The sequence below is a fragment of the Leguminivora glycinivorella genome, chromosome 6 (genome assembly GCF_023078275.1).
Source record: "Leguminivora glycinivorella isolate SPB_JAAS2020 chromosome 6, LegGlyc_1.1, whole genome shotgun sequence".
In the NCBI taxonomy this organism is placed as follows: Eukaryota; Metazoa; Arthropoda; class Insecta; order Lepidoptera; family Tortricidae; genus Leguminivora; species Leguminivora glycinivorella.
Window position 1 is genome coordinate 21,679,404 of NC_062976.1, and position 12,888 is coordinate 21,692,291.

The 12,888-nt window shown below is 36.7% G+C and overlaps 1 protein-coding gene across 1 annotated transcript in view; it reads right to left on the reverse strand.

Annotated features, from left to right (window-relative positions):
* LOC125227064 (protein spire-like) overlaps positions 1 to 7,001 on the reverse strand; it is a 50,430-nt gene extending 43,429 nt beyond the window's left edge. Inside the window, exons 1-2 of the mRNA XM_048131255.1 lie at positions 6,977 to 7,001; positions 6,287 to 6,451 (exon numbers count right to left, since the gene is read on the reverse strand). Of these exons, the coding sequence (XP_047987212.1) occupies positions 6,287 to 6,451; positions 6,977 to 7,001 (190 nt within the window). The remainder of the gene's footprint in view (positions 1 to 6,286; positions 6,452 to 6,976) is intronic.
* Between the last annotated feature and the right edge of the window lie 5,887 nt (positions 7,002 to 12,888).

Sequence of the window (12,888 nt, forward strand, 5' to 3'; positions counted from 1 at the left end):
CAATTTTCATTACGCTACGACTCCTGGAAGATGGTTAAATTAGCTTCCTTAGATTCCATTACATACATAGTTACATACACGACGACCTAATAAAAGCGTGTTAATAAGGGTCCATTTTACAGTAAATAATATTTTCCAAATACTTACTGCGCAATATGAAGAAGCACCAAGGATAATAAACACGCTATTATAAGTTTATAAGTATTACTAAATGGTAATTCGTACCTTCAGTGTTTATTTTGTCACAACATTTTTTTTATATTATCACGCTACAGACCAAGCGTACCGTGTTGTCGTACAAAAATCAAAATAAGCTTGTTTAGGCTCATAAGAGTCTAACGTTGGACCAAAATAAGCCTATGCAGGCTTATAAAATACTTACCTGAAAGCGATATTAGCCTAAGGAGGCTTAAATTAGTTTTGGCATGATTACTGTAAAAGCAAACAGTATGCAATAAAAGTGATATTAGAACGATATTAAAATAAATACGCTTATAATTGTGCCCAAATCCAGGATTATACGATGATATAGAATCAATATAAAACCAAAAAAATGTAGTCTTGAGATCGTTGTAAGCGCGACTTTTGCTAGTGCAGTTAGTCATTGCAACTGCATTCATTATGAGGTCGTGTCCGCCATTAAGGTTAGCTTTGAGACGTCGTTAGGGAAACCCTCGCTTTGTGCAGGATAAGATGAAGGAAAGTCGCGGAAATGTCTGAAGGCCTTGTTAAATGCTTTATGGAACAATGAAGTTGTAAACTGGCCATTTTTTTTTTCAAAGTTGTCCACCCTACTTTTTTTTTATTTGGATTTTTTTATTTTTTTCATACATTTTGTATGGCGGTAACGGAATGGAAGTTTTGAAAATTGTATTGAAATCTTGGGACATTTTTTTCTCCTGTCAGGATCGAAAGACCTCGCGATTCTGAGTATGAATCGCGTAAAAAATACCCATTTTACAAAAAAAGGGGGGGTGGGCAACTTTGAAAAAAATGGCCCAAGTCAAGTTCCAATATAATGTTACTTAGGAAAATAATTAATTTAATATTTTTATTGTTCTTGTATCACTTCCTTGCAAGGCGAGCTTGAATCCGGCGTTTGTGGGCACAGTACAGTCAAGGTAAGAAATATCGAAATGGACAAAGTGTCTGTATCAAGAAAAGCAGTAGTAAAGTAGTCCCTATTAGGAGTTCTTCCAATTAATCAGATAATGACGCTCCCCGATCGATGTTCCCATTAAAATCGCCAGCATCGGCATGGACGCAAAAACGACCTTGAGGCCAATTCGAATTATACGAATATAATATATAAAATGATTTTGATATCACTCACCTGTGCCAATACATCCACCAAGTACAGATTTTTTTATTAGCATTTTAGTGCCCCACTGCAGGGTAAAGGTCCCCCCTCCTTCTCTCCCTGTCTAGCTGTAGTGCAAAATCATTCAAATCTTATTTTCACAGAAACGTCCGAACGAACGTGTCAGCTAGAGTCGGTGCCAAAAGCAAAAGTACTGACGTTGACTGAAGTGACACGACATACGATTTCAAGGAATTACAATGGCAAAATTATCATGCACTACATCTGTGCCTGCGAAAGGATAACAAAACGACATCGATTTCATATCGGAATGTTTGAATGGCTTCCTTACGCGGTTCTTTAGACCATTTACAGTCAATTGCTCATACTTAATAATTCAAAATGTTTCATTATTACTCTTTATAGCCTTTGATAGGCTATTTATTGCCGACTTTGATTTTCCGCTCAACCGCGCCCTTAGAATGGAGTGAAAACCGAAAATGCTTTTTCAATTACTAAAGATAGCGTAAAATTAGTGTAAGAAATAAGAGAAAGAAATTTAAACGTAACAAGCAGATTCTACAAAGATATTAGATAAGGTTTTCTTGCAAAAACTTTAATTAATGTTTGTTGTTATTCGGTGTTCTTACTGAGTTAACGCGGAAACTTAGAAACTTTTGGTACAAAGTGCCTACCTAACAGCTATAATTTGTTATGTCCTTACGTACGTAGGTAAAGTACTTAGGACGGAATATCGTGTCATTATTAAGTGCTTTTATTGAGATAAAAGGCAAACCAGCAGTCAGGTCGCCACAATAACCGCTGCTCATGGACACTGGGTTGAGAAGTAGACTCTTGTCCTTCTATGTTTGAAGATCGCTCCATTATACACTATGTTCAAAATAGATTACCTAACGGTGAAATAAGGGCCGTTCAAACTTTACATTGTGACTTTTGAGGTCATAATGAACAAGTTTTATTATGGGACCAATGCTGAAATCGCATAAAATAATTTAGCTATTTCATACATTTCCACTGATGCCGCTCATTTCTATGGAAAAGCCAATATTTTTGCGATTTCAGTATTGGTCCCATAATAAAAGTTGTTCTTTATGACCTCAAAAGTCACTATGCAAAGTTTGAACGGTTTTTTATTTCACCCTGTATATATTTTAAACAAAATGACAAGGTCACTAAAATCCAGTCTCGTTTCCATAACTTGTATTTACAAACAAACAATCAGCCACGGTCAAGTAACAGTTCGCGAAAATCGTGAAATCCCTTTGTACGACTGCGTCTATTTTCGTCATTCCGTAGTCACTGTACTGACGCAAATTAGACTGAACTTTGACATTTAAGGTCCAAAGGACGAGCGCGGGCGGGGGAATACAGAGACTTTCAAATGAGATGCTTTTTTACGAGAAATTTGAGCTACTTTCGTTACACAGCTCTGGGATTTGTTTAAAATGAATTTCGACGCTAAGGGCGGCGACTAAAGGTCATCTATGGCCATCAAATATAATTACGTCGGAGGAGTCCTGACCTGTTATTGTACGATTCAGTCTCCCGAGAGCGCACCTCGTTCGCGCCAACACGAATACGGACAAACAGGAGCGAAATGCACGATAGTTGAATGCTATACTTTAGAATTGTAGAAACCTATCTTAAGTATATCCATACTAATATTATAAATGGGAAAGTGTGTGTGTTTTTGTTTGTTTGTCCGTCTTTCACGGCAAAACGGAGCGACAAATTGACGCGATTTTTCAAGTGGAGATAGTTGAAGCGATGGAGAGTGACAAATGCAACTTTTTGTCTCTTTCTAACGCGAGCGAAGCCGCGGGCAAAAGCTAGTAAGTTATAATTGGCCTGTTTAATCCGTGTCACCCCGCGTCCCCCTGTCCCTTACACCCGCGACCTTCAGGTGCAAATGTTCGCGACGTGAAATTCATCGCGGATTCGCTCCATTTGCCTTTAATTAAGATTCGAATGGCAAACGGTAAGGTAATATTCATAAAATACTGGTATTTATGTTTATGTTAACAAGGCCGTGAGCTGTGTTGCTATACTTGCTAAATATTTTTCAAATATTTTATTATACTATTAAAGAATAATGGCGGCCGGGTGGTCTAGTGGTTAAGACGTTAGCCACGAAGCCGCGTAAGTTGTAGATCCGAGTTGGATCCCCAGCTCGGCCACTGGTGGACTTGGTCGCCTTTTCTTCCGTATTTTTCAGTTTATAATTTATATATAGTAGCGTGACTACTTAAAAAAACAAAATAATTTTTGTTCCTAGTTGAACATCAAACAATAATTAACTTAGTAGGTAGGTAGGTACATTTTCGAGGCATTTTCACTCTCGAAACAGATTTTGGAAAGCAAAATGTCACGAATAATTGCCTCTTCCTACCGCATTTTGCCGATGAGGCGTTCTCATTCTCTTAGTCTAGATTGCCTCTTCCGACTATTTAGAGTAATCAAATCTCGGGATATTTGAGATACCATTATTCACACACGACACTCCACTTGATGTAATAAGCGTGAACGATCTCCATGTCCAAGATCCTATCAAAACACGATCAAAACCGTAATAAGTTTTTTTTTATATTGTTCGTTCGCTATTTAGTTCGAATCGTTTGAATCATTAGATTGTAAGTTTATTCCATGACACCCTCTCGAACTTCACACAGGTGGTTTCAATCAAGAGGGAGGTTCTATTTAACCAAGTTTATGACATCGTATAAACTGCAGGTGGTCTGGCTGTTCCATTTATGTTCGCGATATATTCTTTAATTAATTTTGAAGAGACAATGCGTCACACACCACTTCAATAATAATTGAAATGATATGTTATTCATTGTTTTTGTAACGGATCATTTGAGGAAATTATTCACGTCGTAGATTTTTCATCGAGACCCGAATTTTGAGAACTGCATGCGATTTATTCTGTGCTTTTTTCTGATGAAAAATTCGTTTAAAAAGAGCATCATATGAAAAATCCCAGTACTATCCGAGAATCCGAGAACTGTAGCGAAAAACATTCTTACTATCTATTGATGTTCCTATAAACCAGTGTCATCAATGTTGTTTTCATAAACAACCCCTCAGCTACTATAGGTACTTTTTAGTCCCCGACGCAAAAACGACGGGCTGTTATAAGTTTGACGTGTCGGTTTGTCTGTGTGTGTGTTTCTGTCTGTGGAATCGTAGCTTTCGAACGGATGAACCGGTTTAGATTTGTTTTTTTTTTTTTGCTGAATTAGTCAGGAATGTTTGATGAAAATCTGTCCACTATGTCGGGTTTTGTTTTTAATTTTGTATCGTGGTTATTATTAGTAGCCACGAATAAATCAATGTTAATATAATAAAGAGCGTCACAAATACGATTTCCAATGGTTTTCGCGCTTTCTGCGTGCGTCGCTTGATTAGATTACAGCGCATACGTTTTGACCGCGGTTGCTTAGGAACGGCGCCGGCTTGAGTGGCGTGACTCATTCCGAACTTACACATGTAGTTCATGCACTTTTTAGATATATCTCGCATAGCTTGCATTCACAATACAATACTTACTACTTTATCGATAAAATACTTTTAAAATATAGACAACAAACTTTCGTGAGACATATTCAAATATTTAATGAAACCGCGGTTGTACTCACGTTATTATACCACTGTACTCACGTTATTATACCAGAGTTTAGCCACCGCGTGAACTCCTATAGATGTGCCTGAAGAGGTGCCTCCAAAATTGGCCCGAAACATGTCGCAGCAGTAGCGATATAATAACGTGAGTACAACCGTGGTTTCGTTAAATACCTTTAATAACCTAACCACAAAATTAAAATTTTGAAAAACCCCCGACCGCGACATAGTGGACCGATTTTCATGAAACATGTCTAAGAACACTCCCGACTAACTCAGCTTTCAGACAAAACGTCAAACTTATAACACCCCGTCGTTTTTGCGTCGGGGGTTAAAAAGTAACCTTTTTTGTAGACAACGCAAAGTTAAGAAGATTTATTTTGCTGTATTACCCTTGCAGACGGGGTACATTTTATTAGAACTTAAGAACTTAAATTACATAAAATACGTCTACCTATGTGCATTTTGCATCAATTCATAAAAAAAATGTAGTGTCATGATTTCGAACGTCCCTAAATAGTCAAAGTAGTTCCAAAGTGGCTCCAAGGTGCCAAAAAAATTAAATTCTTATTTATGTTCTCAATGTAGCTACAACTCGGTTAATTTACGTACTTCTAGTGTTTCTACAAGTTTAGTATGCGGTTGGCTAGGGATGGTTGTTATGAGTCATCATTAATTTAATTACCACCAGCCGCAGCTAATTGCACGCACAAGTAATAAACATAATTCTGAACGGATTAGCACAGATGTTGGGAACCCTATTATACTGTCAAATTTTACGTCTGTTTGACTATAACGAGATAATTTACAAGTAAATATGTAAACGGTATGAAACGACAGATATACTCTTCGGGATGGCATTATTATAATTGCGCTGCAAACGGTTAAAATAGGAGTATCTACGCTGTTTTCTTAACGGTTTGAAGGTCGTATCGCTCCATAAAAGCGGGAAATACTTCATTCCACAGTTTAGCTACGCGGGACAGCGCTTAAAAAGTTAGCTAGATATTAAAGAGTGGAGCAATGATGAAAATGAAAATGAAAAATGAAAATGAAAAATCGTTTATTGGTCACAGATATTGTGTTACAAGGTAAGAAAGGGTTGGGACCTCCTATTAAGTATATAAATACTTGTAGCAGGAGACCCCGCTCTTCCAGCGGCAAGGTAGGGGTCTACAAACCAATACAAAACTCGTTAAATTACGTTAGGTACAGAAAAATTAAGTTAAAAGTATAATATTTCTCAATAGTGAGACAGTCTAAAGTCTAGGCGAAATAACTTTCTTAGAATCAAAGTGACCAGATCCTAGGTGTATGCTGCTGCTGCTACGGTCTCATACTCACTGGTCATGGCCGCGGTACTGCCCCAGTACGCCTTATCCTGCGCCACGTCCAGTGGGGGTTCGTCAGGGCTCCGCGCGGGCTCCACCAGCCCGGACACGGGCCGCGCGAGCAGCAGCGCCGCCGGCGACACCCGCGACCGCCGCAGTTTGACTGAGTACTGACCGACTTCACCCGCACCACGTGCTAACTTTTTAAATTTTTAAATTTGGAATTGACTAGGAGACTAAACTTGACAGCCGAAAGCGGGAAACTTTTTTAATTTGGCACGCGCGGTTCGAATTTCAAATGGCCAGTTGTCTCAGTTTCCACAGATTTTAAATTAAAGTGGTCTCTTCTGACACGTTTTTACTATTGTTCCCAAACCCTTTGTTCACAGTTTATTTATTAATATCACTTAAAATCTTTGCGCGGGAACTTTTCACATTTACTTCCTTTGTCTAATAGGCATATACAATTTAATTGCAGCTACTTGTTAATAACGACCTACCTCAATGTCAACAAACACTAAATGTATTTTTAAACACACTTAATCGAGCATTTACTTTGATTACTTAACAATTTTATTTAATAACCGTTTAAAATTACATTCGCTAAGTTTAAGCTAACGTGCACGTTTATTTACGTAACTTGGCCTAAAACGTTAGCCCCAAAACGTTGACCTATAACACACGGGCCGTAACACAATCAAACACATCTGATCGCACTGCGCCACCATTGCAACTCCAAAATAATCACATAAAATTCACTAAATCACCTTCTACATCTACAGTACAATTATTTTTAGTATATATTTTCCTAGTTTTAATTGAAATAAACAATATTTTTTTACATCAAGCACAGTTTTTTTTTGTAAATAGAAAGCGCGTGCTTAGCTCATGGCGGCCGTCGCCATATTGGATCGTGAGGGTTGTTACAGCTGACGCATGCGCGCTGGAAATGTGAGCTGAAACTACGAGGGTCGCATCACGTCATTCAAATTTCCACGTACTAAAATGTAAAGCACCGCAACCATTGCTCGGATAGTTTATGAGTACATGAAGCGCCATCTAGTCGTCGGTGTAGTGGATATGAGTGGAGGTATCTACGTCATAGCTTATGACGCAGTAGTGCAGGGTAAGGTCTGAAGGGTATGAACCCTAATATATCTAGCGGAGATTTGTTTACTATGAAATTCGGACCGACATCTATCAACCTTTTAGCCGACGTGAAAGCTCAGATGAATGGCAGTTGAGCTATAAATAATTTAGCACATTAAAAACTAATTTATACGGCTATATTCGTAATCCATTAGCGTGAAGTTTAATCTAAACACTTTTTAATAGCTGTACACTAATTTAATATACTTTAGAGTTTGTGCACAGCAAATTATACCACCGTGTTAGATACCTACTACATACTTATAAAAATGGCTAAAAAAAAAAAAACTGGCGAGCGCAAGGCAACTTGACGCAACACTTAAGAAAACTTTGTATCAACTTGACATCACATTTCGGGCACGCTCGTTAGGATAACAATAAAATGCGCGGCGTTATCAGATGTTTGGCAACAAGTAATCGAGCACGCAGATCGAGATAGCCACTACAATGGCTCGAGAACGGTCCGAGAACGTAACCTTGGCTAAGATTTATGAGCATCCACATCAGGAGCTAACCAGCCGTGCTAGAATACTTATATCATTTTATGCTGCATTGCAATAGCAATTTTCTTGTATGTTTGAATTTATTCATATTGCCGACAAATGTTTGTTATCTAGATGTAGTTGTTATTTCGTTCCGATTTCGTACACGTAAATGCATTAGCAACTTGTGGCATCTTCATTGGTTTTTGTATTAACTGATAACATTATTTTATAAGATAAATTGTACCGTTTGTGCCCTAATAAACATTAAACATTAAACATTAAACATTGGCACTTTTATGTTATTATATCAGTTTTACTCGTATGCTATATTGGCTCTTGAGATTCTCCTCTCTCCTTTTTCCTCCCTGGATATACATAATGGAAACTTATATGCGTTATATGATATATGTAACTTAAGTTCTATTTCGTCTTTGTAAAAGTGTTTTTATTCATTAGTTATTTAGAGCCTAACCCTCTTATTCATAATCGTACACTAAAGTTATCAAGCCCATAAAGTTCGTTTGTCCCTTTCTATCACACCAATACGTTGGAAAGGGACAAACGAACTTTATCGACTTGATAGCTTTAGAGTACGTTTATGAATAATGAGGTAAAGGTGTAAGATAAAGTTAAATATTGTCGTAACAGGCCGATCAATAAAATGGATTAATCAAACCTAAAATGAAGATTATACTATTAAGGTGATTATTTAATAGGTGAACCGTGGCTAAGCAGATTAAAGGATATTCTCGGATTTGTAAGATCGTATTCCACTTACTAAAGTGTTCCGAATTCCGAAGCCTCAGCTAATGATTAAATAAATATAAGCCCAATATAGTTTTCCAAGTGAACTGTTTCTTTCCGTTCATAAAGCAATAATATAATTGTAGAACTTTGAACTCTATTTGCCAGACTTTAACTTGTTGGCATAATCACCTCGTAATTCTTAAGGGAGTGGCATAACCAGGTCAAACCTGACCTGTCAAAATATAAATACCAGTTTAAAATCATAAATAAACAACATTCGACTAAACGTGCACTGATTACCATCATTAGACAACATACTAGAACGAAACATTTATTTCCACGGTTCGATTTATTTGACATGTGAAGATCGCATCGTGCAAACAGAAACGGACCTAAAATGTTTAACAGGACGCTGACAAATGTCAAACGTAAGTACAAACATCCGATTTTGACAGAAACACAATTTATCGTTTGAAGATTTTTGAAGGTTGACCATGTCAGCTTTCACGCGATATGTTGCTTTTCTTAAATCATGACTATGTCATGTATTTGCTTAGAATGGACAGACTAACAACCTATAACAGTCACCTGGACCGATCAAACAGGTCGGTTTAGACTGCTACCATGAACCATCACCATCAGTAAACATTATTAGACAATTGTAACAAATGTTAAGGACAGGACAGTAGATTACCAACGCCAATCGCATCATGTGGATCACTATCACTCTCTGTAATCATCTAAGACACTTCATCCAAAATAAAACCCCTACACCTTTGTGACGTTGATCACCGTCTTTTGTTTGCCTCTTAAGCACCGTTATTTAAAAGTTTTCTTTTGGCACCTTTCAAATTGCCGGCCCATTGTTGGGCCGAGACTTAAATGTGTTTGAGTGACGTCCCATGTCAGTGTATCTTGTGCTTTATAAACATTTCTGTAGGAAGTCCTTAGTGTATTTTGTGAAAACATGCTACTGAATGGTAAGTCATTTAGATCTTTATTATCTTATTCGTTTTATGCTAATGTTTAAACAATTACGTTGTCAATAAAGCTAAAATTTTTAGTGACAACTTCAGTAATAAGTTAACATAAATTAAAAATATGTTGCGTATTTATAACGCGCGTAAAAACTGAATACAAGACCATTAATTCGCCCCATTCTTTAACCGCAAAAAGTACAAGGACAGGTAGGTAAGTTCAACATGTTACCAATACGAACAATGGAGCATTAAAATTTGCAAAATATGATCGCATCCAGTGAAGGTTCACATTCTCAAAAGAACCACGAGATTGCCTCATATGCTCATAACATAACGAAGATAGATGTCAGTACCATTCCACGCAAAGCCTTCCATTACAGTGAACACAAAATTTTAAAGCATCTTTCTCTTTTACTCCAATAAAGAAATTAGCAGAGAGACAGAGATGATTGCTCGAAAAACGGACTTCGAGTTCCCGGTTATGGCGAAGATAACGCGTAGCAGTAATGATGGAGAATTTATCAAAAACCGGTGAGTGATTAGAGAAAACAGTATTTAGCGGTTGAACAACCAGACAAAATGTACCACGGCTCCATACACAGTAAGACCAGATTATTAGGAGTTCTCATACGAATACCTTGGATTCTGGCGGTTGCTGTGAAAATAAAACACGTTTGTCGTTTTCCTGGTCACGTAAGTCTAAGGCTTAGTGTTATTTACTTAGAATGGTATAAAATGCGGACTAATAATGTACACCACGTACGGTTACCAGGTGGAATATGTTTAGAATCCAGTCTACTGGCATGCATATTTTTATTTGCAATCATTTAAGTTCCACCAGATAAAAACCACTTCTAAAGATATATAGTTAAACCACAACACTAACAATAAATGTATCTCCAATCATATTTTAAATGTACTCCTATTAGACAGTTCAAACTATTTCTGGAAATAGCATCTTATTTGCGCCCCGTTAATTTTGTGCCCAGTCCCACAATTGCTAGGAAACAGTCAGAGTAGATGATTGATGCCATTAATTTCTCTAGACAAGTAGTTGAAGACAGATTACACTTGCGAAGAGTGAATCTATCCAAGATAACAACCGAATCGAAATACTTTAGGCAGGTACATTATTCTGTGTTGAAATGAAATGACGAGATTTCCGAGAGATATATTTTTGGTCTATTCTTTTCGTTACCTTACATGTTTAGTTAGCAATTTAAAAAAATAAAACTCAATGGTTTCTATCACAAAAGTTAATAATTTAACACAATTATAGACAATCGTTATTGTTTGAGATCCAAAAGCGAAAGCAGTTTTCAATAACTGTCTGTTTGAATTACAATATATGATACTAGATTAGTCATAGAAATAAATACTGTGAAAATATCGAGTGAGAAACATTAGAATGTCTTTGTCAACTTTCTGGGAACCTATATAAGTATTTAGACATTACAATCGTGCAGAAACAGTTATCACTTTTCCCCCTAAAAACGAAACAAGACATGCTTTAAATTGTGGCCACAAGAAACTCCATAGTTAGAACTAACAGTTGCATGTTAGTTCTAACTAACACGAAATATCATTGTCTATTGAATAACGTATTGGAACGGCAAAATCATTGTTCTAACAAGATAATCAGTATAATGGACATGGGAAAAATGATCTTTAATCGCGGAAGTCTGTTGTAAAAACGAAATAGTCTGCATGAGACCGCTCATGCGAGGGAAAGCTATCGTTAGAAATATTTACTTAAGCCATGATGGAGCTAAATTGTTATATTGAGATATAATTGCTTATCGAATTGTTTGTATTGTCTATGTAGTTTATTGTAATTGTTACAATGATGATACCTTCTCAATCTTGCATGCATATACAAACAAATGAGGCAATGAAAGTCAGTTTGATCGCTATCATTCTTGACAGATACCATCCGCTTTTCGGTTTTTACAGTAGACACTGAGGAACACATCTAATATACACCGTATTTTTTTTGTTTTCCGTTAAATTTTACATGTCGTTAGGTTCGTTATCAGGAACCACCCTTACACACACAACACACACACACACACACACACACACACACACACACACACACACACACACACACACACACACACACACACACACACACTTACACTTTTAGTTTAAATCGCAAAAAAAATTTTTCGTCGTTTTCATACATAATAAATGAATTAATCGTGTGCGAGACCCTTAAGAATAATATTCAAGTTAGTGTCAAGTAATTGACGGCACATGTCAAAACAAATAACGTTGGGAAGTGGAAAAGGACGCTAGTTTTTTAGGGAAATTAATTGTATTTGATCTAAAGAACCATCCCTTAAAGTTAACGGAATTCATAAAAACAGGTTGTACATCTATGCTTAAATGATAGTACGAATATTTTTTGCGGAATGCATTATTCTGCAATTATACCATATCTATATATATATATATAGTCCTCCACATCGATTTCGATGACGGCGATCTCAGCAGTCAAGAGTTTTCCCTCTTGTGAGCTCTTATGTGGCCTGGCTAGCCAGGTCAAATGATACCTACACATCTGTTACCTCAGGCAAATTGGTCAAGTTTTGACCATTGGCAACGCCCAATAAGATGGATAAGTTATTGATAGCCAGTATTAATTGTTTCCTGTCCACGTACCGTGAGAGTGGGCAGCCTTGTAAGAGTTGAACGAAGTACAGTAGTCAACACAGCTTTATAATATTTTGATCTTTATTGTCATTACTGTACGTCAAATGTCAAGTGAATGCTAGTTAGCGATTGTAAATGCATTTGGAGTAGTTACTTCTAATCAGTCAACCGTAATAAAAACGATACAATCTCCTGCATGGCGTCGGCAAACCAGTTTCATCTAAGTAGCATAGCAAAAACGTTTTATATTTATAATTTCAATAAGTATAGTTATACTTATTGAAATTATAAATATAAAACGTATTTATAATTTCAATAAGTATAGTTATACTTATTGAAATTATAAATATAAAACGTTTTTGCTATGCTACTTAGATGAAACTGGTTTGCCGACGCCATGCAGGAGATTGTATCGTTTTTATTACGGTCCAATGCTCATATCTTGTCACTGACGATGGGTTTGCTTCAAACAGTACCTATATTACAATTTTTAAAATGCAGTATTACATTAAAGGACTAAAGACCGCTATAATTTTGTGATAAAAATAAGTCTAGTGACGAAACTAACCGTGAATCTTTCAAAACTCTTCTTGCAATAG